Source organism: Carettochelys insculpta, chromosome 27 (assembly GCF_033958435.1).
Source record: "Carettochelys insculpta isolate YL-2023 chromosome 27, ASM3395843v1, whole genome shotgun sequence".
Taxonomy (NCBI): domain Eukaryota; kingdom Metazoa; phylum Chordata; order Testudines; family Carettochelyidae; genus Carettochelys; species Carettochelys insculpta.
The window spans coordinates 11,815,499-11,842,275 of NC_134163.1; the positions used below are offsets into that span (position 1 = coordinate 11,815,499).

The following is a 26,777-nucleotide window of genomic DNA, read 5'->3' on the forward strand; positions in this document are numbered from 1 at the left end:
CACAAAACAGGTCAAAATATTTGCAACTGCACCAGGCAACTGAGACATGCAGTTTACACCCTCAGCCACAGACCTAAAATCCAGTCCCCCTTGACTGCCCTGGCGTCTCTTACCCACAAAAGTTCATTACCTAATAAATTTGTTAGTCTTTAAGATGTTACAGGACGGCTTGTTACATGAACATGAGGTTAGCCAGGTCAATCCAAACGCCGTCCGCCACAACACTCCTTGGAAAGGAGTAGGAGACAGAGCTTGCAGCTCTAACATGTCACACAGACCACCACTGGCCAGGGAAGGGGTGACAAGCCTTCTTCCCCCACTTGTCTTCTCAGCTCCTAGGATGGATCATTGGAAACCTTCGAGCCCGTTGCTCCCCCTGCTGGCGGCACGAAGAACTGCAGCTGAGTGTTTGCAGGGTACCACAGATGCTTGCTACTAAAAACTTGTGACTTGGCACAATCCCTTGGGGAGATGCCTCTTACACAGCCAAAAGGAGCTCTTCTGTTTGTGCAGTTAAATCAACCTCCCAAATGACTCCAGTCGTTCCAGCAAGAGTTCCTTTTGCACTGTGTCTCCACCAGGGGTTTTGCTGGAGAAGCCACCAGTTGAGGAATGATTTTTTCCCCAGGCTCCTGCTATAGCTACTCCTAAAACTACATGGCCTTGCTTTGGAGCTGAGAAAATGCTCATGCAGCTTGCCAGCTGGCCTCAGCCTCAAGGAAACGGCTCTCTCTACAGCAGACTCGCCCATCTTCCTCTCCATGTACATGTCGGTGAAGGCCTTCAACACATACTGTCAGTCCTCGATAAAAGTTGTCCCCAATAGAAGTTGTTTCGCTCTTACGCCAGTGAAACTTTGAGGAGCACAATGTAAAAATGGCCCGCGTTTAAGTTGTTACATCGTTTAGAAAATGGAATATTTGCATACCCTCCCAGCATCCTCTGCGACTCTCCTTTCTCAGGCTGCACATAGGATAAAATTTGTTTAAAAAAAAAAAAACACAAAACTTACTTTAGGTTAGGGTCATTTCTTTAAATGTTGCTTACAATGCTTTAAATGTCTGCTATGGTAAGTGAGTAGTGCATTAGGGTTTACGTGATCACAAAGGCAACGTTCACCTTCTTACAGTCCCTATCCCCCACTATTTACGTCATTTCTTTTGGGGGAGAGTTTCTTATTATATGTCATTTTGCTTTAAGTCGCAACTTTATCATCCCTATTGCCAATGTACATCGAGGACCCTCCCCCGGGTATTGCATATTAACGCCCACAGGGATCTCAGCTTAGACTCCAGGACTCCTAAGACCAGACCACGCCAGTGTGACCAGCTCTCAACAACAGATATTTTTGAGACTCCTCCACTTGACTGCGGAAAGAAGCTTCTCTCTTTCTCTCTCTCTCACCCCAAAGATACATCATTCAGCCTCTTCTCCAGCCTGACAGCTAGACTTCCCACTGAGCTGTCCCTGCTGATGGTGCAGTCTCAGAGCTTAGCTGGGTTCAGCACAACCATGATGCTTCTTTGCGGGGGTGTCTTCCATTGGATCAGTTGCTTCACTTAATCCTCTAACAAGAGCTTGTGTCACAGCCCCACCCCCCTTTACATGGGGCACGCTCTTCTGTCCAGCAGGCAAGGCCTGGAAACCCTTCCCCCATCGAGGCTATGTAGGTACCTGCCACCAGTGCCTTTTGGAATCCCACCATCCGCCAATGAACCTAAAGTTTTAAAGTGACCAGAACTGTAAATGAAACACCCCGCCCACGAAAACAAAGTTGGGCGTGCCTGCTCTGACTTCTGCCCCTCTAAGTGGATCAGCTCATTACAAAACCTCACACCAAATCAGAACGCCCACAAAGCGAGAAGGAAAAAGCTCCCGCCACGCTCTCCCCCTGCAAACCAGTTCTTGCAAGGAAACCGACGCACAAGCTCCTGGGGGGTTTTTGAAGCAGCTCTGTTTCGAAGACGCTTTGAAATGCATTTTTCTCCAGCGTCGCTTGCCCTGTATTTTATCGGCTCACGATGGCGGTTGGTGCAATTCCAGTCCTGCAGCCAACACTCTGCATTCAGGGTGACAGGAGGGCAGGACTGTGGAGCAGGGAGGGTAGAAATACAAAAATCAGACAAGGATTCTGCCAATTTCCTCTCCCACAGTCACCTGTGCTATACAATTAGCAAGCTGGCACCGGGCACGGGCACCTGCATCTGACGAAGTGGGTCTTTGCCCACAAAAGCTTATGCTCATACATTTCTGTCAGTCTATAAGGTGCCACAGGACTGCTTGTTGCTTTTGCAGATCCAGACTAACACGGCTACCCCTGATACTTGTCATAGGAACGTAGAGCTGAAGAAGTCACCGCATACCAGCACATGGCATGCTAGGGGAAGGGGAGGGAAAGACAGGCAGCCAAGTGCAGAGCAACCTGTCACTGGGATGGTACAGTACTAAGATCTTACCCTGCAGTTGTTCCAGAAATCATGCATAACGTCTCGTTGAGCTGAAACGTCCATTTATTGAACAGCAGTAATAATTTAAAATTATAAAAACCCTTCCAGTGTGGCACGAGAAGGGTGAAGTTAGAAAGGAAACAAAATTATCGAGGCAGGCGCAGGAGGGGGATAACTTGTTCTGTTCCAAGAGTTCACATTTCCTGAGGCGACTCCCTAACCCCCACGTGCCCCCTCCCCCACCTGGAGATCCTGGGAGCCACCCAGCTTGTGTTACACGGTCATTGGAAAGGTTTAAAACGTCAAAGCATCAAGGGATGGAGGCGTGGGGGGAGGGGGAGATAGAAAAAGCGGAATCTCAAAACCATACAAACCACCTTCCCCCCAGCTGGAGTCGCAGCCATTCGCTCAGCACTGGGGGCTTGTGAAGCTGAGTGGCCGTTCGCATCAGTTTTAAGAGTCCACATGGCAACACAATGAATTCGGAGTACCCCCCACAACCCCGCTGGAGAGCCTGAGGCGTCTCGTCTCTGCAGAACTAGAGGCCTGGAGAGGCAATTTCTGGATTTCAGTCCCCTCCCCCTCGCTCCACTCCGGAAGGCCCTCAGTTGTGTGTTTTGGCTAGGAGAGGAAGGACAATGAGAAGAGCACAAGGGACAGGGCTGGGCTGGGCTTCATGAGTTATTTGACGAGTTTTCGTTACTTGGTGAGCTGGAGGAAGAGGAAGACGACGACGAGGAGAAATTCATCCCTGTGAGTCCTGGGGGATTGGTGGCAGTATTTTGTCCACTTAAACTTTTCCGGCACACGGGACACGTGTCGTGCTTTGGAGACACAACAAAATCAGGAGAAAAAGGATTAGACACAGGAAGAGGGCAAGTAACAGGCTGTCATGCTACTGACAGCCTCTTTCAGAGGCCAAAGGCTGCTCACGCTGAGGCATCACCAGGTTATAAAAATATTTATCGAGAACACCACAGTGGACAATGTCCCCAGCATATAATATTATTAGTACAACTAACCTGTTCCAGCCAGGGGACTATACAGCCATTGTGGAATAGATGATTGCAGGGTAATTGCCGTACATTTTCACCAAGTGTGTAATCCTCTTTACATACGGGACACTCAAGCCCAGAACCTGTGATCAACAAAACCACAGAAAGCTAAGAATAAAGAGGGCGGATGGGGTAGCATTCATTCACAGCTTGGGAGTGGAATGAAAGCTAGCTTCCCCAGCCATGTCAGAAATCAGTTCAGAGCTCAAGCTTTGAGAACTTACCGGTGACGTGCCTCAGCTGACCTGACTCTCTTTATTCCAGACTTAGCTTTCCCACCAGTGGCCAGAAGATCTATTCCCCCCATAGCTCCTGCCACCAGAGATAGCTGCCTGTGTGTCACTTGACCTTATTTCAGAAGTCCTCTGTTTCCTTACCTATATTTTCTCTCTTATTCCCCCTTCCTCACATGCTGCTGTAACATATCACATACAGGCTTGGAAGGGTTTGATTTTTATTTTTCCAGTGTCTGTCACTGCACACACACACCCAGGCAAAAATATTTCCATGGACGATAACTGAAATTTACACAGTGGTAAAATAACCGAGCCAGTTTGAGAACCTATTATAAAGAGAGGTGAGGGAATTTACTTCGTACACAGGAGGTTGACAATTTGTATTTTAACAATTAGAAAACCGAGTCTTAACGAATACCATTATGAAGTAAGTATCATTTGAACCCTCCCGGAATTCCGCACATTTGTGAAAACTGGTATCAAAACAAAGTCAAATAGTGCTTAAAATTAAACACTGATAGTGTAAAAAAATAAAAGCAGAAGTCTGCGAAGCCTGATACTGTATTAAACTGAAGAGCTTCAAACATCTAGTCAATGTTCCCAAGAGATTTTCTGCTGCCCTACCTGGGGCAGTCAGCCGGCATTTTTATCGCGGTCATCTAACGTTGCTTACAGCACACCTAGAAGACACCATGGCAGAGGCTTGCAACCTGAGCAGAGCCAGACTACAGCTGTCATTTCGGGCACAAAAAGAGCTTGAGGCTGTCGTGCTTGAGTGTGGACTACGAGCGCACCAGGGAAAGATCCAGTTCCCTGTCCCCAGAGTTCAGGGGGAGTGGCAGCAGCTGACTGGAAGAGTGAGTAGACAGCTGCGGGCCCTGCCATAGAAAGGGCACTCCCGCAAGCCAGGCCAGCACCAGGCTGCACAGAGGAGGCTTGGAGTGCACCAGAAGCCCATGCTGCACAGTTACTGGTGGGAGACACACACCACAGCGTGGCAGGCCTAGAGGACACCGGCTTAGCTGGGGAGGTGGGCTGGATTTCTTTCCCAGGCTGCATGCCTGCCAAGACACACTGTGACCAAAGGCACTGGGGTTGTCTGAAGGCCCTGCCAGGTGGCTGAGCTCCCTACAGGGATGCACCTCAGACTGGGCTCCCCCAGTTCTGTAGGCAGGAGACCAGCAGCGTGCGACGTCATGTAACTTTTGCACCCAGCAGTTGGATGAATAGACCCTCCCATGGGCTGTGTGTCCTATAAGCTGAACACTTGTGCGCCCACACAGGAGAGATTCAAATGCCACCCAGCCGATCAGCAGAGCGCCTGCAGCCTGGGTTGTGTTTCTACAGGTGGTGCACATTCACACCTGCCTCGGTGCACATAAAATTATTCCGCACATGGGTGGAAAAGATCAGAGGGAACATTAACCATGGGTGAGTGCAGTGCGGGCTTGGAGACCAGAGTGTAGGGTTCCCAGACCAGAGTCCAGCACAGCTGGAGTCAGGGAAGCAGCATGAGCTAGAACCAGGGTGGACAACCTGTGACCTGCAGGCTGCACACAACCCACTAGGACCCCGCCTGTGGTCTGCAGACCCCGACTACCCCCTCTACCACATTCCTCTTGTGCCCTGAGGCACCGAATTCCCGCCCTTCTTACCCCCCTCCCCCCAGCGCTTTTGGAGGAGCTGTGAATTGCAAGATTCAGGGTCTGGGCTCGCTCCTCCCCCTTCTTCCCAGAGTTGGAACGCCACAAATCAGCTGTTTGCAGTGTTCCAGCCAGGGAGGGGCAGGAACAACTGTGAAGCAGGCGATTTCCACACTGAAAAGTGCTAAGAGGAGAAGGTAATTGCAGGGCTCCAGTGCCCCCAGAGGCACGGGGGTGGGGGGAGGGTGTATCAAGAAGCCCCACAAGTGGCTGCAGCCCACTCGATGAAGAAGGACCATTTGTACAGCCCACCCGCTACTCGTGGCTGATTCTTTGCTCGCTGAAACAAAGCTGATGGGACCCACCCAACTACAAGCATCAGGTTTGGGTCAGACATGAAGCACAGCTCAGCAGGTTCAGCTTGGGCTTTAAAATTAGGCCCAAGCAGGTCCCCAGGCAGTGGCAAGCGTGCTGCCAGCTACTTCCCCTCAAAGGTAACAACACCCAGGAGACCATAAAGCCCCCTCCTTTCCAAGACAGACTGCGGATTTGAGAGACCGAACCAGGTCCCTGACTTCTAGGTTGGCTCCAATATTTAGATTTAAAAATGTCATTGAAGCGAATGTTAAACAAACGTGCACAGGACAGGGGTTGGGATTAGGAGATTCTGTACATCTGGATACCATTCTTGGATTAGCTACAAATAAAAGTTTTGCTTAAGGGCCAAACAGATACATACGGTACACTAGAAAATTTCCTCGGCATTGCTCAGGTCCTTAACTCAATTAATTTTTGCTTGACTTAGTTTAAATCATTGCCCTGAGGCAGGGAGGAGAGGTTCAGTATGCAGCTTGCCCCAGAGAGAGAGGAGTGCCCCAGCCTTCTCTCACTGCAGCATCTTGGGGCCCAGTGAGAAGCACCTCTCTGTGGCTGCTGCAGCACCGGTGGGCACAGCTGGCGGATAGGTGCCTGTCTCCCAGTTGAGGCAGATCCAGGTTCATCTGCCTTCTGCACTCCCCACCCAGAGTGAGGAATGCAGCAAACTGTGCACTTCCTCCTCGCTCCCTGATGAGAGGGATGAGCTAGCAAGGTTCGCATACGAATTGGTGGTGGCGGAAGGGGGAAGCTTCAGCCCCGTTCAGTGGCCAGACCTCCAGCCCCAAAGATTCCAGCACCTCTGGGTCCCTGACGCGACAGAGCCACTGCCGCCCCCCGGCTTTCGGCCAGCAGGGTACATCAGGGACATCACGCGTGGAATTTTACAGACAGTTGTTGTGCAAAGCCAATACAGCCAAGAGTGGAGGTCGTCCCTTTGCAAGCATCAATGAGTGGAGACTGTAGCTTCTAAAGCCAGGGCAGTTAACCGCCTCTTGCAGTCCCATCAGCTTTACAACGCTTCCATTCAGGCATGCCTATGAGAGATGGCTGTGCCTCCTTCTACCTTGGGAATTCTTTAGGCCTATGATATAGTAGTACCGACACAAAAATTCCAAGGGGCAGGAGGACATCTGAAAGCTTTGCAAAGCTCTCTGTTGAATGACTGGAAGAAGGCAGGGACGTACCTACGTGTTCCTCTGTTATCTGAACGGTGGGGAGGGCTTGGATCTTCTCTTTGTCTGCTGGAGGCGGCCCAGTATTTTCAAATTGATTTAATAACTGAAAGACAAAATGCCACGCAGTACAGGAAATGACACCAGCTGGATGGTACGTAGGGTTTGCTAGACCCAGGTACTGAGCCATCTAACCCAGCGTCCTGTCACCTGGAAGTGAGGTACCCCACCTTTACTCCTGGTTAACTCCTAATGCTTCAAAGAGTAAGTCACCATCATCACCATGGAGCTGGGCAACTTAGCAGAGCTGCACTGAGGAGAGAGCTGATCCATTCAGAGGTCAGGATGGAATCCGACACCCCTCAGTGAAAGACTAAACATGCATCCTGATGTCCGGTAGCAAGGGTCTTGAACACTGATCCGACAGGGCTCTTACAAGTTAGTAAGTTACAACCTACCACACAGAGACCTGCTAGCAGTTGCCAGAATAGAAGCTGAACCTGGAAGAGGACTCTAGTCCTGGTATCTGATTGGCAGAATGCTGGGGGTTCGCAATTTCTGTATAAGCCCAGCAAGGGAACAGGAAATTTTGCATGCAACTGGGATCTCCCAGCTTCGGACTGTTTCCCCAGCTCTTATGACTTGCCACTGTTCTGCTGGTAACCTGACCGTGCCTCCCTCCTGCTTCTCTGTTTTGTCCTCTGGCTTCCTGGGACTTTTGGTATCCAACCCAGCCTAATTCCCCATGCCTACTGCAATTAGTAGGTCTGACTGTCCATGTACCAGTCCTGACAAAATGGTCTTATAATTCTCCGGCAGTGAATACCACTAGCCAAATACATGCTACAGCAATTATTTCCTCCTACTGTTTTTAAATGGTCCTGCCACAGATAGATGCCTTTGTTATTGAACAGTGAGGAATACCAGAGCAGAATCAAGCATGGCCTCTCCACTACCTCCCTCGATCACAAGCAGTCATCAAACAGGTTGTCAGCTTGGGGCAGACAGGAAAAGACCCTTGTCTTTTGGAACCACAGCCAAGCCCTGCACGCAGCTCTTGTGTTCTCAGATATATTGCTTCCTTTAGGAGACAGCTGCTGAAAGAACTCATCGGGGGAGAAGCCACGGCAGGGCAAGTAAACACCGCCTTCTGGCTGGTGCTTTTCAAGACACATGAATTAAAAAGCAAATGGCATTTTCCAAGGCAATGGAACGTAAACCAGAGCTCCTCCTATGGACACTTCGATACACATACCCTCAATGCTAAGACCTGGAGGTGTACTGGATCGTAAGTCCCCGCTAACCAAGGCAGAAATCAGTGTGATCCTTCTACAGACAGGAAAGGAGTAGATTCTTAGAGACCTGGCTCCATTCCAGGACAAAGCACTGCACACAAGCATGTCCCAACGGCATAAGCATAGTACAGGTGCTAGTTTTACCTGTGTAATAATTGCATCCAAGCCATTGGCACCCCAAGCATAGTCCATAGGATTTGAATGCAAGACTCCCCTTTAAGAACAAAGACAACAGGGTATTAGTCTCCACTGGGACTGCAGGCAGCCAAGGCTTTTAGGCAGAGCAGCGTGTAACTCCAACTCACCAAGGGCCTAGTCCTAGGTTTGGTATTGTCGTAGGTGCAATAATGCCATTGACCAGCTGCTGTATAATTCTGAAAGAGAGAAAGATCAAGGTCAAATGAGAACTGGGGTCCACTGATCCCACAAAACACTGCTGAACTCCCAACTGGCTAGGGAACACCAGGGGACCATCGAGGGAACAAAGCCAAGGCAGAGTATCCCATTTAAGATGGAACTGCCTCCTCGTGACTAGTAACCTCGTGGTACAGGAAGCAGCCAACAGATTTTATTCAGAGATGAATGCTTTCCTGGGCGAAGGTGGGAAGCTGACAGCGCCTCTGAGGTGTACTTGGAGAAAAAGCAATCCTACTCTCCAGCAGAGAGCTCGGAGGCAGCAGCATTTCTAGCTGCTCACTGTGTAAGGCTAAGGTCTTTTTCCGCAGCCATATTGGAAGGTATAAAAGTCTAAGACCTTCAGCTGCAGTCAGATTGAAAGAGCAGCAGTCATTCACAGAAAAGCAGGGTGGCACACACTCCTCTTCCATCAAAACTGCATTAAAATAGTATCAGGCCTAATGGCACCCGATAAAGAAACAGATCTCGAGATGCATAAACAAAACTTAGTTATCACAGAACACTAGAACCGTGAGGGACCTCAACAGGTCATCAAGTCCAGTCCCCTGCGCTCACGGCAGGACCAAGCACCATCTAGATCAACCCTGTTAGACATTTATCTAACCTTTTCCTAAATGTCTCCAGTAATGGAGATTCTACAACCACCCTAGGCCATTTATTTCAGTACATAACCACATTAACAACTGGACATTTTTCCCACAGCCCAACCTAAACCTCCCTTGCTGTAATTTAAGCCAATTGTTTCTTGTCCTATCCTCAGACATTAAGAATAATTTTTCTCCCTCCTCTTTGTAACACTCTTTTAGGTACCTGAAAGCTGCTAACTTGTCCTCTCTCAGCCTTTTCTTTTCAATTAAACAAACCCAATTCTTTTAATCTTCTCTCATAGGTCATGTTTTCTAGACTTTAATCATTTTAACTGCTCTTCTCTGGACCCTCGTCAATTTTTCCACATCTTTCCTAAAACATGGTGCCCAGAACTGGACACAATACTCCAACTGAGGCCTCATGGGGGTTGTGAAATCCTCATTCCTTTATTCTGTCTTTATGGTTCCCGCTTTCTCTATGGTTTGTCTATATATCTGTCCAGCTTTTAATTCTTTCTGCCTGCAGTATAATTAATTTTTCTAGGTGTAAATCAATTAAGGTGGTAGGGTATTATTGGTTAGGCAATTCTGTTGCAGTATGTTAAGACTGGTTAGGAAAATTTTAACTGATTATTTTACTAAAGTAGAACTAAGCAGGACTCAAGTTTTACTGTATAAACTGAAGTTTCAAAAGAAAGTTCTTTGGGAACCAGCTCCAGGACAAAGCTCCAAGATCAGAGCTGCCAGACCTCAACCCAGTGTCAATGACACCACACAGCAACTGAAGACCCCCAGAGAGGATCTGATCCTGACGGGCCACGAGACTGACTTGAGCAATGAGCGACCAGTAATTAAAAGCCCATCCACATCAGCTAGGCTTCATGCAGCTTTGCCCATATGTGATCATCCTCAACAGAAAGAATCAGAACAGACATGTGCTTGCGCAGTCTCCAGCAACTTTTTGTGAAAAGCTTGCAGGCTTATTCCCTTCTTTGTGGTACGAATTGTTTGCACAGTTTAGGTAAACCACAGGCAGCAAACCAGCTTCACTCGAGATACAGACGTGATAAGGGTTCTAGTCCAGCTGACACTTAAATCTCCCAAAAGCACCCATTTGCATGGGAAGTAAGACACCTTCATGGGCACTGCATAGGAAGCAAGGTACCTAAGGATTTTAGTCAGGGACTAGTCCTCATGAATCAGTAACACAAACGTGATGGTTCTCAGCTAAACCACATTAAACAAAAAATCCATCCCCTGCCCCTGAGCAGAGCAGTAGAGAGCAGTTCTCACCCTTCTAGCGTCGGGACTCCCTCGTGCCTGCCAGCGGCACGCCGTGCTGTGAGCCGGGCTCGGGGCTGCCTTGCGCCATATCTGTGCCGAGACTGATGCTCTCTCTCCCGCCGGTTCTCTGAGTCCCTGTTGTCTTCAGATTGGCCTCCGGAGCCAAAGGCAGGAAACTCAAAGCTGTCATCAAAAATCCCAAAGGCAAACTGGCCATAGCCCTGGGGCAAGGTGAATAAGGGCTGATCCACATTCTGTAGCAAAGAGAATTCAAGACAGGTTAGTTACAAGGTGATGACTCGGCTTTCACTTCTACCAACAACATGCAGGGTCCAACAAAGACCTCTGTGATGAGAGAAAGCCAGACTTCCCAGCATCACAGCTGACGGCTCTGTGCTGAAAAGCAGCTCTGGAATGAGCCAACAGCATCACCTGAAATTAAAGTTGGGAAAGCCTTTTTTTTTAAATACCACTGTGAGGTAACAGGGGCTAATTAATTGCTGACTCTTTAAACAGCAACCACAGCACATCCAGATAAACAGCTCAATACACCACAGCACGGCTGCTCCTAAAAGGAACAGGAAATAGGGAGAATTACATTAAATGGCTGTCCGCTGAGAAGAATGCCATTCTTAGAGAGTCCTAGAAGGGGTGTTTGGATGACATTGATCTTTGTGTGCCTCAATCCTGCCATAATAAAAACGATCTGCTTGTAGAAAATTTTCAGATTCAATGGCAAGGAAAAGAAAAAAATCGAGTAGGGGCTGGGGACCAGCTATTACTCACCTCGAATGGATGCCTGCTCTGATCACTGGTGGACGCGGAAGAGCTGGAACCGTTCTCAGCATTCCTGAGAAGAGCAAAGAGCATGGGTTATCCTCAGAGATGCTGACTCACAGCAGTGCAGGGTGGATGGAAAGGCTTCTGCTGCGGCAGAGGGACGTAAGGGATGGGATCTCAGTGGGGCAGGCATCGCACTAATTCTGAAATAACTATCCTAACGTCTACACCATGCAACCACTATTTTGAAATTATTTCAAAATTGGTCAAGCTGATTCTGCGAGGAATAGTGCCTATTTCGAAATAGCTACGGCGAAAGAGGTGCCATTAAGACAGGGAATAGAGCCTATTTTCAAATGTGCCACAGGACATCCAATGGCTCTGTTTCGAAATAGGCTCTGTGTGAGTAGATGCTGTATTTTGAAATAGTTCAGTGCTATTTCGAAATTAATTGGTGTGTGCAACAGTGTTATTTTGAAATAGCTATTCCAGAATAAGGCTGCTGTGTAGACATACCCTCAGCTACTTTTGCTGGAACACCATAATGGTAAGATTTTGGGCAGTGGTGGGCAATCTGAAGCCACCGAGATTCTAAGTGTGGCCCGTGGGACTGCTGCCCATGCGCAGGGTTGCCAGATTTCACTGATTTCCACCCATGTATTTTTTCCCTATTGGTATCACTAAAGTGACATGCATATACAGTAAGGGCAAGCGAAGGGAGGTGCGCACAGAACACTGACTGTAAAAACTGTGTGCCCCCTCTACACCCAGTCAAAGCACTGCTACAGTTCAGTCAGCGCACGCCACAAATTCGAGGTACACAAGTGCAGTTAGCAAAACTGAGAGACTGTCTTGGTTACAACAACCTTGTGGCCCACTGAGATGAAGGACAGCCACTTATGCAGCCCACTCACTAGCCTGGGTTGTCCCTCACTGATTTAGGGTGTCAACTAACGTTCCCTCTAATTTTTAACACCCATGTACAGAATCAGGGTGGATAAAAATCAACAATTTTTTTAAAAAAATGGAATTTTTACCTAAATTGGCTTTTTTTGAAAATAAAATACTAAATTTCTAATTTAAAAAATAAACTGTTACAATTCAATCTCACCACAAGCATGCGACGCATATACTCACAGTCTCATAAAAGTAAATTAATGGTTCTAATCTGTCCTGCGTATCTACCAGTTCTTGCTTCTTGACAATTCTAGGGTTTCAATTTCTGTTTCTCAGCAGACTAAGTAGTAACAGGTGCAAAGAAAGACTCAAGTTGGATGGGATTGTTTGTGTTCTGTGCTTAAGCGGTGGTGGACTTTGGCCAAGCATGGCAGGGGAGTTAGTTAAGAGATTTTCTTAAAGACAGAGAGACAATATACAGGAAAGGACGGAGGCAGCATAGAAAGGAACAGCAGCGTGGACTAGAAAGAAAAAGGAAGACGCTATTCGGCACACGCACAGCTTCCTATTTCCCTACATCCGTACCACATAAAAACTGTCATGGCTTCTGGCTGAGAGAGAGACCCTATCTGTGAATATTTTGAAGAAATGTGTTCCCTAAGTAAAAAAATACACCGCGTCCAGTGTAAGCAATGCAAGAAGAGGACGCAAGGCCTAGCTGCAAGAATTAAACAGTACAGGAAAAACGGCTTCTCGAGAAGAAATGATGTTGATGAAGATCCCAGGGAACACTGGTCTATACTTTGTTCACACCCCCCCTCCCCCAAATGAGTCCAGTGAGGCTTACTCCAAAATTAAGTGCATTCAAAGTACCATCAGTCTTAGCTTTTTTGGTAACAATTAAAAAAAAATTAATAAATTTTTTTGTGATTTAAATCAATAATTTAAATCAACGGTGTCCAATAGGAATTCAAAGATCACCACACTTGTGGTTGTCATCTTTTCAAATTTGCCACATTCGCGTGCACCCCTCCCCACCCCCCCGGGCCAGGCACCCCCCAGCCCGTCATTCTAATTCAATGCCGACAACTCACGCAGGGACCACCATCAGGCAGTGAGGCATGTGCCTGGAGCAGTCAGACAGCACTGCCCACAGGCAGCTCTCAGGAGGAGCCAAATTTAAAGGCTCCAAGAGCGGCACTTGCCACAATGCAATGTCCTATTTGCCAAACGTGGCAAGAGGTGAACGTATTGGACATCATTGATTTAAATCGGTCCACTCCTTGTGGAATAAGTTTTGTTACGTTCACCAAGGCATAGGCGGATGTGCACCGCCAACAGAAACACGTTGCCAGCCAAAGGTGTTCTGCTAATTAAATGGGTGGCATTTGAATCTCTCCTGGGCAGCTGCCCAATTGCTCAGCTTACAGGGAACATGTGATCCAAAACTGCCACAATAATGCAAACATACTTACTCCAGCTCTTGCAAATACACTCGTAAGAGCCAACCCTCTTTTCTACATTGCAAAAATCTTGTGACCAGTCAGAGAATGCAAGTTGGCAAATTATTACAAGAGAACTATGAACAATACACAGAGCTACGGTTTCAAACAACTGTGTGAACGTTACTTCTCAAGGCCCACGCGGGTGGCTAAATAGTGACAGAGTGATAGCCGTGTTTGTCTGTATTCTATCAAAGCAAAACAGCAGTCATGTAGCACTTTAAAGACTAGCAAAATAAGTTATATGGGGATGAGCTTTCGTGGGACTGACCCACTTCTTCAGATCAGAGCCATACCAGAACAGACTCAATACATAAAGCACAGAGGTCTAAAAATTATCATCAAGGTTGACCAATCAGAAAAAGAGTTATCAAGGTTGGCAAATCAGAAGAGCAGAGCAGCGGCAGGAGGGGTAGGGGTGTAGAAATTAAGAATTAGATAAAACAAAGTATGTAAAAGAGTCCTCATAATGGGCCAGGTAATTGTTGTGCCGGTTCCAGCCACCTGTTAATGTGTCGAATTTGGGTGGCTAAATGTTACCTTGGTTTCACAGCAGAGTAAACTGAGGTGGTTCGGAGTGACTAAGTAACTCTGACAAGGTCACAGCAAGTCATTCTCAGAGCTACAATTAGTTCAGAACAATTTACAGCTCAAAGCTCTGTCTACTAGGCAATGCTGCCTTTCAGCAGGACGCTATGCCTCTCTGTGGGTTCGGGAAACATGCTGCAATCCAAAGGAGTAACTAATGGGCACCTAACACAGTTGGTAAAGACTTCTAATTTTAAGGACAAACCAATGGACTTCTTTAACATCTTGTCACCTTGCATTGCTTAAACCTCAATGCTTTCCATTCTGCTCGACCAAGAATCACTTTAAACATAACCTGCACTGGCAAACACCTGTCACTATTACTGCCAACACGGGTCAGCCTGCCCACATGTTAAAGCATTTTTTCCAAGGCCAAAACCACATCCTGACGACAGTCGGTGTGAATGAGCAGATCACTGCCTCCTCAGAAGAGAGGCAGCTATCCCAGGCTGCATGTGTGGGATACAGAGTGTTTTTTTCACAGCATTCTCTGGGACATCAGATGCTCTTGCTCACACTTTGAGGGTGTGCTGAGGTGGCAGCTACCCACCCCCCCATTAACCCACAGCTAGGTAATACCAGAAAAACCATTAGATATCAACTACAGTCCTGCTTACCAAGTCATTTCAATTAATGCTTATTTCAGTGCTGTCTAGGGCAGTGGTTTCCAGCCTTTTCAGCAACATGACACACTTCAATGAGACAAAAAATTCCAGGGCACTCCCACTCAGCTGAATCAATTTCTCATAAACATTGCCCCTCCCTGCCAGCCTGTTGGAGTCAGGAGCGGCATTTAAACCACGTCCCAACTCCAACAGGCTTCTGCCCTCCCTTCCTGGCCCCGCACTTCCCACAACTTGCTGCTTGAGCCCCAGCTGGTTCAGGATTGTCAATTTCCCCCTAAGGTGGCTCTTGTGGTAAGGGGAAACTGACAAAGTCTCATGGCAAACTGGAACAGTTCTCATGGCACACCAGTGTGTCACAGCACACAGGCTGAAAACCACTGACTTAGGGACCAGCCAAGATCAGGACCCTACAATGCTTTACTCTGCAACACAGAACAGTTCACTGTCCTTCCCTGAAGAGCTTACAAACTAAACAGCCAAGACAGACACAGGAGGGGGAAGGAGCAGAACATACAAGCAGAAAAAATACCATGATGGCAGTAGACTGGATTTAAGGTCCATTATATAGATTTGGAGTGGGAGTTTGTTAGGAAGGAATCAGTTAAATGGAAAAAAAAGAGCAGCGTGAAGAAGGATCAGGACATGGGAGGAGAGAGAAGTTTAGAGCCAGGTTAACATGAAGGAACAGGGGACAAGAGGGGTTCAAGCCAGTCAGCAATGGGCAGAGAAAAGTCCAGTCAAAACAGGGGAAAGTTGTCTGAATGTCTGCAGTCACTAGTCAGGATATCAAGCTTCTAACCATCACAGCTGGGAATCATGCTGACTAGACTGTGTGAGAGTTAAATACATCACAACCTTGGAAAAATCAAGTGGCTTAGCTCCCATGATTTTCACTGAAAAAAAGTGACTATCGTCAGACATTGTCAGACTGGCACCCTTGGGTTGTAACATCTCCCGTAGGTAAAGGAGTCCAAGTTAACACTTGTGGTGTCCTTCAGAAACAGCACCTTACCTGGGCTCCTCGGGAAGTTCTTCAATAAACCCAGATTCACACCTTGGGCAAATATAATCCTAGAGAAGAAAAAAGTGACATGAGAGAGGCAGGTGCTAGAACAATGGTGTCCAATAGGAAACCAAAGATCACCACACTTACGGTTGTCGTCTTTTTTATATTCACCACATTATAATAAACAAAACTTAATAGAAGCAGGCAGTCTCAGCCTCCCCCACCACGATAAATGCCTTCCCCCAGAGCCAGACACCCCCAGCGCCCCCGTTCTAATTCAATGCTGATGACTCACTAGAGCCACTGCTGCCACGCACTTCTCCCACTAAGGAGGAGCTGCATTTAAAGGCTCTGAGAACTGCATGTGACCCCCATATTTGCCACAATGCAGTGTCCCATTCGCCGCACGTGGCAAGTGGTGAAAGTATTAGACACCCCTGCGCTAGAAAGTGATAAAAGACATCATGCGCTCTATGGAGAAAAACCCAGGGTTTCATGCTGCGGGGTGGATGTTACAGCTAGCAAACAGGCCTGAGGCATAGAAAGCCCGACGCCGTGCACTCAGAACAATACTGTATACATTAAGAGGTGAAGTCAGGCAGTGCACCACGCCATTAAGTCCACTAGACTTTAAGTACCGAAGAAGTCACCATTTTGAGCCTCTCTGGCGAGAAGCAAGAGCTCCAAGTCCTGGAGAAGGATGAAGCCACCTTTATGGCTTAGACCTCACAGAGCACTGCAGTCCCATGTAACACAGGGCTCAAATTATTTATATTTTAAAAGGAATAGGAATAACTAGACATTGGTTTTCATTCACACCGGCAGTACCAACTTTCACAAGGAGGATCCACGTGTAACAATATATGAAGTTAGTAATTCCAAACTTCACGGTCCCACACGTATTACCCTTCCCCAGGCACTGCAGGATTTACGAGAGGCCTTTTAGGCAGCCTTTCTACCTTATACTTTCCAACACATTCTTTAGTTTCTGATGGCAACTTAAAGGATTTCAGGGATTCTAGCTGGACTTATCGTGCGTCATTTTAGACTGAAGGCTACAAACCCCAGAATTTCATGCTTGCCTCTCACCCTCCGATTTAAAAAAAAAAAAAATCTGTGATTAACAGAATCACAGTATATGGACACATAGCTGCACCCTGCTCTCCCCACACTAGGCATGTTAATGGTTAACCAGTTAACTGGTAAGCCTCATTCTAAACTGATGAGGATTACTGGTTACGGTTAACCGGTAGGGGCTGGAGCAGTCCCTCACCCACTGCAGGCAGGGGTTGTTCCAGCCCCACAGGGCTGCAGCAGGCACTCCAGCCTGGCTGGAGCAGCCCTGGCCCCTGGCACATTACAGGTGGTGGGCAGCCACCCCAGCCACTCTCTCTTTAATTGGTTAACTCTTTAAACCCACCGTTTAACCAGTTAAACAGGATGTTACATCCTTACTTCACCCTGTAATACATGAACCTGTTTAGAATTCAGCATAAAACCATTTTAGGCCCAATAGTTTCTCTAGTCACTGTGAACAGGGCACCACAGTTATAAACCATGTTTTAAAAGCATTCTGTTATGCAGAGATTAGAGGACAGGCCACAGATTGCAGAGCATCCTTTAAAAGAGAGTTTTAAAATCATGTCTTCAACACAGTGACCAAACATGCGCCTGAATCAGTTGGGTGGTAGGGTTACCATATTTGAACTTTCAAAAAAGAGGACACGCCTGAGAGTGAGTTTATCTGTATCAACCAGCCTTCGTTGTATTAATGTGTTATATCCTATCACATTATAACGTGAGTTGGTAGATGCTGACACAGATACACTCTCTCTCAGGCACGTCCTCTTTTTTGAAAGTTCAGATATGGTAACCGTAGTTTGGGACATGATTGAAAAGTGGTTCAGATATCGCTGGTTAATCCCCAGCACAGAGAGAGCACTAGAAAGAAGATGGGTCTGGACGTAGCGTCACAGGTGAAGTGAAAGCAAAACCACAAGATTTCCTGGCAAGGCAGCATGAATACGTGTTGATTTTGAAATGGCTTATAGAGGACAAACTGTCAGAATGAAAGAGAAACAACGTGGAGTTACGGTTACTGCTAATTACAGTGTCAGTAAGAACTAAGAGGAGAGCAATTGCTAACAAGATCTGGAATTTTTCACTGCACGGGGTATGTCTGCACTTCAGTTAGGACACCCACAGCTGGCCCTGCTAGCTGACTCAGGCATGTGGGGCTTAGGTTGAGAGGTTGTTTAATTGTGGTGTAGACACTCAGTAGCTCTGGACTCTCCCAATGTGCAGGGTCCTAGACCCCAAGACTCCAGCCAGAACCCAGATGTCTATACCACAGTTAAATGGCCTCACAGCCCCAGCCAACTGGCATGGCTCAGCCACGTGTTTTTAATTGTGGTGCAGATATATGCGCAGAGGCTTCATGAAAACACAAGGGGGTCATTCAGCAATAGACACACTAAAATAACCTCCCATGCTTAACATTCATTCGAGACAGCGCTTTCCATCTACCTCTCTTCTTCAAAATTTAAGACTGAGTCTCTTATAAAGCTCACTCTGCCTGTTCAGAATCAGGATTCCTCCTCAGAGTAAGGAGTTGTCTTCTCTGCCTGCTTTTCTCATTATTTAATGAAGCATTTACACTTGATGGTTCCATAGCACCTTTGAGACAGAAGAAACCCAAAGCGCTTAAAATTATAAGATGGAATCACTTAACACAAAAATGAGGCACCACAAATAACTGCACAAAATGCTATACAATACAGCACAGCTCAAGAAAAGAAAGGAAGTGCACCACACCCAGTTCGAACCAAACAGGACACTTGAGGGAAGCAAAATATGAATGAACAAAGGGAAATTTACTAATATCAATAGCTGGCTTATCTGCATTTATCTTTTAAAAATGCACTTGTACTTTCAGGACCGTCACATCCTTTAGAACAAAGGGCACGTCTACACCGACCCACAGCTGAACCAAGGGGGTGTGACTAGCAGTGAGTCCCAAAATACTTGGCTGCATTTCCCATGTGGACGCTGCAGGCATGAATTTAAACAAGATCCAAGTGCAAGAGGACTAGATCTGTGTGAACTTGAGACCTTTATGTTTGCACCTAAAGCCCCCACACAGCACAGCACTCTGGTGTGTGCTGTCCCACCCTTTAGGCCAGGGGTCAGCAACCTCTCGGCAGCAAAGTGCCAAAATTTGACCATTTGACCTCTGTTGGATAGTCCAAGTGCCGGTGATACTTTTTCAAGTCACTAATAGTCCTACTTATAACAGCTTAATAAATAAATGAAGATGCTGAGACTTTACTGTTTTGCTGGTAGTTGGTAGCATCAGCTGGTCTTTTGTTAATCCACAGGCAGCCTGGCTTTGAGCATGCTGCTGTCTGCATGAGTGAGGCGGAGCGGGGCTGAGCTCCTGCCTCACGTGTCAATGAAAATCAGCTCATGTGCCAGTCTTGGCACCTGTGCCTGTGGGGTTGCTGACCTCTGCTTTAATCCAAACTGTGGGACAGTGTAGACAAGCCCAAAGACATTATATGTTATCTCATAGAACTGGAAGGGACCTTGGGTCATCGAGTCCAGTCCCCTGCCCTCTTGGCAAGACCAAGCACCCTCCTTGGCAGATTTTTTTTTTTTAATTCTACTTGCCCCAGACCCCAAAACGGACCTCCCCAAGGACTGGGATCACAACCCTGAGTTTACAAAGCCAATGTTCAAACCACTGAGCTATCCCTCCCCCAAGCTAACCTGACTCCCAGAAAGATACAGGCTGCAATTAACCTGTGCTCATCCTGCAAAAAAGTTTGCAATCCCATCCCAAACCACGGGGGGGGGAACGGTGTAATGCCCTAACGATGCACAGGAAAACCTCAGAGCCATTTCATCTTGTATCTGCTCAAGAGAATAAGGAATCAGCAAGACACAACCCAGCTGGAGATACTGCCACAGAATGCCATTTAAGAACAGCTGCTTCCTCTCCCACACAGAACTCTCTTTAGATTTGCAGTCATGAGGCTACAAAATATCCGCAACTTGTATTTCAGAAGGGTTCCCACCTCACCCAAACTCCTCCCAGGGAACAGGCTAACACTGCACAGGCGCAGGAGTGCACAAAAACACGAAACTGACTCAGCCTCTCTCCCTTTGAAATAAAACTTCAGCCAACTTACTCCATTTCCATCAATGCTCCATTCCGATACGAACTTACAAAACCAACCTCGCTCTCCATGCGCCGCACCGTGAGCCTGATCCAGAGAAGCAAGTGATTTACTCCTCTGAGCTTTCCTAGGAGAGAGACATAACTTTGCCAACCAGCAGTTCTGAATGCAACAATCAGCAAATTCTTCTGCAGCTGGAGTAGCACAATTCCCAAAGTTTGCTGTGCCTCAAACTCTTAGACGCTTTCCTTTTGTAACATATGCAAAGCAAGTTCCATTCTGGCAACTTCGGCTGTCGTCAGTAAGAGCAAATTTCTGTATTTGGGCCTCTGAAACCACTAGTTACTTGAGCATCAACTGACTCTGGATTTTTAGCACTGAGAGGAGATGGAGCATTCCTTTTGGTGGTTGTCTAATAGTCATAGGAAATCCACCTTTGTGTACCACATAAAACTAGTGACCACTACAGCAGGGACGAAGTATGGGAAGGGAACCACCACCAACGAATTCCCTATCCACCCTCTTAATGTTCAAGTGTACTTCTAAGAACGTACCAGCCTTTTAGCTCTTATAATTGTATATCAATATAAATCCAATGCTTTCATTCCACTGAAAAACTGATCAATTATACAAAAGATTCGTTTCACTCACTGCTCAACTGCAGGTATCCCAGAAGTGAAACAACTGGAGTTTAAAAGAACACGGCAACGTAACACCACAGCGAGAACTATACCTAAGTGAACTAATCATCCGAGCTGGAATCTGGCCAAGAAATCTGTCAGCAGCACTTTTTGAACAGCCCTATTAAATCTCTGCTGGGTCTAAAGACTAAAGGCCTCAGATTTACATATTTCAGAAACAGCACTTGCCGGTGCTTAGAACCACGCAGGGAGCACAGAGTTCAGTGCTGACTCAGAAAGGTGAATGCTACCAGCTGATTCACCATACTGGGTTTCCTCAAGGTCTCCCATTCAAGCAACAACTAGCCCCATCCTGGCTCCATTTATGAACCTATGCTCGATAGTTACACAGAGGCGTTAGTCTGTATCTTCACACAAAGCAGTCCTGCAGCACTTTGGAGAGTAACAAAATAATTTATTAGGTGATGAACTTTAGTGGGATGGACCCACTTCTTCAGATCTGGACACTCTGAAGTGCCTGATGCAAGTCCAAGGTGCAATACCAAAACCTCGCTGGAAACATTCTCTTTCCTGATTTTAAAACAGCAGCCAGCAATGTTTTCATCCAACAATTACTGAACAGAGGAGTATCTGGAGAGTTGTATGCTCAAATTAAACATGCTGTTAAAAAAATAAACTATTGTAGAACTGGGAGGTTAATCAAAATACCAGGGGAACACTTGCTTTCACATATGAAAGAAAATGACATCCTGCTAATGAATCTGAAGCTGCGGTTAAAGACCGTCCATTACGATATCATCAGAGTTGTAGAAAATAAACTGTAGTGTTTGACAGTCAGACCTAAAAAAAAATTTCATCCATATAAAGGGTTAACCAGGTATATTCAGACACACACACTTGGAGAATTCAGCATTAATCTGCAATGGAAGGTTTTAACAGCTGCTGTTCCCAAAGATCGTGCCTGGAAGGAACACCCATAAATGCTGGTATTTATCATAAAGATGAACCATATAGAGACTGAGATGTGGGAGAACATTCACCAAAAATAAACAGAAAACCCTCCAAAACAAAAACACAATCCTAGTATTTTTGTAATTTTGGGGGGAGGGGATTTAAAACACCTTAGGAAAAGGCAGAATCTTTTAACAGTATCACAGCAATGCTACAGTAGCAGCTGAACAGCCACTGCCTTAAAGGAGACACTTTCACTGATACATAAAAATAATCTGACAACCTTCTCAGCAGCCGGTTAAAACTACAAGACAGTCACCAAACTAATTCAGACATCCTCAAAACACTTTAAAACCTTTTAGTTCATTTTAAGGTTTCTCTGTGCAATCTACTAGCACTAGGTTTAAAGTCTGGCAAATAAGGACAGCTTGCAATCATATTGTAGCCATTATTGGCACCAGGATATGAGAAAAACAACGCAGGTGAAGTACTGCCTTTTATGGGACCATATTTCTGTTGGTGGAGAGTACAACCTTTCAAGCTACACAGGGCGCTTCCTTGGACTTGTCCAGTGGGGGCTGATTTATCATGTCTGGTACAGACAAAATAAATCGACCACTGAGTGCTCTCCCATCGACTTCTGTGCTCCATCAAAACAAGAAGAGAAAGTGGTGTTGATGGGAAGAAGACAGCTGTCGACTTACTGCTGTGGTAAGCAGATCTAAGTATGTCAACTTCAGCTTCATTATTTACGTAGCTAAAATTGCACAGTTTGATCAACACAGCCCACAGTAGCATAGACAAGGCCTTCTTCAAATATGAAGCAGGAAGAGATACTTAACGTAGCTCAAATCCACACATACTTTACCAAGGCTACCTTTACACTAGGAAGCATACAGCAGTATAGCTGCATCAATGCAGCTGTGCTGCTATAAGATCTCTTGCACAGACAGTCTTTGCCGACAGGAAAGAGCTCTCCTGTGAATGTAATTAGACCACCCCCAAAGAGCAGCAGTAGTTACACAGGTGGAGAACATACAGCTGTTCACTCTGGTGCTTCTGTCTGTGAAACTTATGTCACTCAAAGAGGTGTCTTTTCCACACCCCTGAAGGACATACATTATACCAACAAAACGTGGTAGTGTAGCTGAAGCTTAACAGAAGACGGTTTTTTTGTTTTTTTGGTTTTTTTTGCAACCCACATCTACGCTGCCATTGTACTGTGCTGCATCTTTCTGCCTCCGGGATGTGAAAAAACACCCCCCACATCCCAAATGCCGCAAAGTTTCAGTGCTGTAAAGCACCAGTATAAACAGACTCCCAGTGCTGGAGCTACTCTTATTTAGGCGGTTTACATGGAGCTGGTGCCGTGGCAACACTTTCACTTTAAAGCACTTTAAGTGTCGACTTACCCTCAGACTTTATAGCTGGGCGCTTCAAAGGCCCAAGGGAGTTAGGCACCCAATTCCCATTGACTTTCAATAAGAACTGAACACATCCAGTTTCCTTTTGCTCCTACAACAACCTCAGTCTCAGCACATGGTTATAAACTCAATTAATTGCTGTATAAAATGCTACAGATTTGAACGCTCTGAAGAAGGATTTGACAAAGCAGCGCAGCACAAACAAGCAACCATTCAAAGCCCTGTCAATAATTCTAGTAGAGACCAATTCACAAAGAACACATTTACCAAGCACTGAGATGCTCTGGATTGATTTTTAAATATGAATTAAACTGTAATGTTTTTGCATATGATTTAAAAAGATTTCCCTAGAAACAATATCACAGTGAGGAGCTGCATGGCAGAGGCTAAAGTCGAGAAGTGTATTCCTGACTTAGGCACTGCTGTTTTTATGACTTGGGCCTTGTGTCTTAACCTGTCTGAGGGCTCAGTTTCCCCCAGTAAGAGGGGATTAATATTTAAAAACATGTCTAAAGGGCACTCAGATGTTCAGCTGCTAAGCACTCTACTACATCATAAAGTATTGTATCTGGAACTCACTTCCAAATTCCTAGAGCAACTTGAGTTTTCCTTATATCTAAGAACAGCAAATGAATTTCTTTTCCTGGCAGGATGTTAAGAGTTTCAGGACAAATGCAGGCTCAGTCTCAAGGGAAAAGCTCTTTAATGTCAAAAACTGAACTTGACAGGTTGATGACATTTGGCAACTCATTAATAGAAAAGAACTTGGTAATATTTCCTACAAGGCATGGTCAAACATGTTGCTTTAACATGTTGCTTTCGAACCAATAATCAGCATTTCCTTCTTACCCTTAGAGACAGGGTGTTTCTCTCTTAACAGGTAAGGATACAGGAGATTTTAATTAGAACCTAAAGCCCACAGGTTCAAATACTTAGAAAATGTGTAAGGAACAATCCTGTCCTGGAGAGTGAAATTACTGTTTGGAATGTAGGAGTGGGCAACAGCGAGGCAGTGTGTTATGTTCTCGCAGGGTTACATTCAGCTTTTCATCACTAGCTCTTAATAGGAAATCTTCCTAATAACTGGAAAATTTTTTCAATTTTTACAATTTTTTTGCCTGGTGCCCATAGACTGGAAAGCCTGTAGCTTCAATTTGTAAGCACATAACGTACAACCTCTCCCTCCACCCAAGTGATACCCATGGGAGAGGGAAAACCCAGAGGCTTTGCTAGGCTCCTGGCCCCACTGGGACGAGCTGTTATAGGCAGTGGCGGACGCATCTTTTGATGAAAGATTCTGCAGCTGTACATCGAGCCACTTAGATCACCCTCCCCAGTCAAGCTGCCCCAGTTTGCAAGCCCGGGGGAAGGGCGCGTCGGGCCAGCCGCAGCCTGGCAGTGGAACAGTGAGCAGGATCCCACTTGCCCCTCGCTCCAGCCGGGGGGGGGGGGGTCCCTTTCACCCTCCTGCGCCTTTGCTCTAGTCCCACCCGGGGGCGGGGGCCCAGCCGGCTAGAACCTCCCCCAGCTCAGCACCCAGACTGGCCTTCCCCCAGCCCCACCCGGGGTCACCTCCCTTCTCCTCCAGCCTAGGGACCCCCCCCAGCCGCCCTCGCCCTTCCCCCTCCCCGCCAGCCCCCCCAGCCGCCCTTCCCCCTCCCCTCGAGCCCCCCCAGCCGCCCTTCCCCCTCCCCGCCAGCCCCCCACCCCCCGCTTCCTCAGTGTCTCTCTCACCCTCCCCCGCCCGCTGCCCCTCTCCGTACCCCCCATATCCTCCCCCCCCGGCCGCTCACCGGCAGGCGCGGAGCGATCTCGGCCGCGCAGCAGTGGCAGAAATACCGACCCGGCTGCGGGGAAGCCTCCGCCATCTTCCCCCCTCCCCCCCACGCCGCCCCGCCCGGCCGGGGCAAGGCGACGACGCACAGCGCGGCTACGGCGGCCGAAGGGGCCCGAAAGGGCTCGTGGTGTGGGCCCGGCGGAAACGAGAGGGGGCGGAGCCTCTGCTCGGCCCGAGGGGAGAAAGGGGCGGGGTCTTGAGGCAGTCCAAAGGGAAGGGGTGGAGCATGAGGGAACGTGGCCTAAGTCTCCTCAGGGGAGGACATAGCCACGCCCATGGGCGGGGTTCATGGAGAAGGGGAGGGGCTAAAGGCACTTTGGGGAGAGCAGAGCAGCCTGGGGGATCATCTTCTTGAGTCCCTATCAAGGGGGGGGGGTTCCATGGGGGTGGCAAAGGGGTGTGTGATGCTGCACAGAGCAAACCCATAGCAATGCTTCATGGTGGTGAGGGCTGGGAACTGGAGGGGTGGATGATAACCGACTGGATGGAGGTGTATGTCACCTGCCCTTTACACATCCTGCAGGGATTCCGCAATTTACCCCGTCTGTTTTCCTCATTAATACAGCAGTATGTCCATGGAGACTACGGATCCCAGCATGCCTCTGATCTGATATTAATAAGGACATTGCATACTGGGACCTGCAGTTCCCTGGGGCACACTTCCATTTACGGTAAACCCTCGAATTATGGGAGGGTTGTGTTCCTGCAACCCCCACTTAACTCAAATTTTCACACAAGTCGAGGGGAGATGGGAACGAGGCCGGCTAGTTTCACAGTTCCCACAAGGAGCTGGGAGCTGGGAACCACACTGGTCAGTTACCCAACTCTGCAGGCAGAGAGTAGCTGGGAGCTAAGGGGCCAGGTTTCTGCCTGGTTCCCATATCTGTGCCACTCTGGGGACTGGGAAACTACTCCTGCCAGGGGCAGCTGTCATGTTAACTTGAGACATGTGCGACTTGATTGTGCGTATCTCAAGGGTTTACTGTACATCATTTAATTTTTAAGTGCAGTTATGCTTTATATCCAATTCTGTGTGTGTAAATTTAATTTTCAAGATAAAGAGATTGCACTAGAATACTTGTATTCTTTTGTTTTTTACTGTGCAAATCTTTATTATAAAACTCGAGTGAGCACTGTCTGCTCTGTATTGTCATTGAAATCAATATATTTGAAATGCGGGAAAACCCCCCAAATACAATTAAAGTTTAACAGTGTGATTAATTGCATGGTTAATCACAATTTTTTTTTAATTGCAGTTCCATTTGAAAATCACTTGATAGCCCTAAAAACCATAACAGCCACATTTGATGGTAAGCTCTTTGGGACACAGACTGCTTTCATGTTCCTAGTGTCGTGGGGTTCTGACCATGGCTGGGGCTTGTAGTTGCTATTGTGACATTAACAATAAAAGGCAGATGCCACAATATCACACATGGGTTCAGCCATCAGCATGACCCTTGGAGAATGACTTGTGTATGTACGGTGGTAGTTTGAGAACAGTTTTCCTCTCTGCAAATTCACCCTTCACCTGCAGAGAAGTGTGGCTCAGTGAGCTGGGAGGAAGCGTTGGGCCACCGCATGGTGAATGCAGTGGGGCAAAATAGGCGATCCCCTGCAGCAGCTGCTGCCATCCATCATCTGGTCCCTGCCGTGGCAATCTTCCACCTCCTGGGCCAAGTGGGAGGATGGGGGAACCTTCAGGATGAGCTAGATTGGGCTCAGGGTGTTTGGGCCAAGCAGGAGGTGGAGTAGGACATTTGGACTGAGGAGGAGACGGTTCAAGCAGGGGAGGGATATTGGGGCCTTCCTGGGGGGTTCAGTCTGAGCTGGAGT

At 47.2% G+C, this 26,777-nt stretch overlaps 1 protein-coding gene across 2 annotated transcripts; it reads right to left on the minus strand.

The window, feature by feature from the left end:
• Nucleotides 1-979: 979 nt before the first annotated feature.
• RNF126 (ring finger protein 126) lies at nucleotides 980-25,003 on the minus strand. 2 transcript variants are annotated; one of them, XM_074978287.1, is made up of 10 exons: nucleotides 24,901-25,003; nucleotides 15,920-15,978; nucleotides 11,301-11,364; nucleotides 10,524-10,768; nucleotides 8,532-8,600; nucleotides 8,371-8,440; nucleotides 6,944-7,037; nucleotides 3,470-3,585; nucleotides 3,151-3,271; nucleotides 980-2,087 (listed from the first exon to the last, which is right to left on the minus strand). In XM_074978287.1, the coding sequence occupies exons 1-10, from the start codon at nucleotides 24,973-24,975 to the stop codon at nucleotides 2,017-2,019; spliced, it is 984 nt and encodes a 327-aa protein (XP_074834388.1). In that variant the 5' UTR covers nucleotides 24,976-25,003; the 3' UTR covers nucleotides 980-2,016. The 2 variants fall into 2 exon arrangements, with proteins under 2 accessions (XP_074834388.1, XP_074834389.1); XM_074978288.1 differs by lacking the exon at nucleotides 980-2,087 and having other exon boundaries at nucleotides 2,200-3,271; nucleotides 24,901-24,999.
• Nucleotides 25,004-26,777: the final 1,774 nt, after the last annotated feature.

What these genes read in the sequence shown, in the direction of transcription:
- RNF126 (XM_074978287.1), bottom strand. Translation starts at nt 24,975, where the DNA reads ATGGCGGAGGCTTCCCCGCAGCCGGGTCGGTATTTCTGCCACTGCTGC. An exon ending in AGAGCAGGCATCCATTCGAG is followed by an intron (nt 10,769 to 11,300) that starts GTGAGTAATAGC and finishes TCTTTGCTACAG; the next exon opens with AATGTGGATCAGCCCTTATT. An exon ending in TGGATGCAATTATTACACAG is followed by an intron (nt 7,038 to 8,370) that starts GTAAAACTAGCA and finishes TTTGTCTTTCAG; the next exon opens with TTATTAAATCAATTTGAAAA.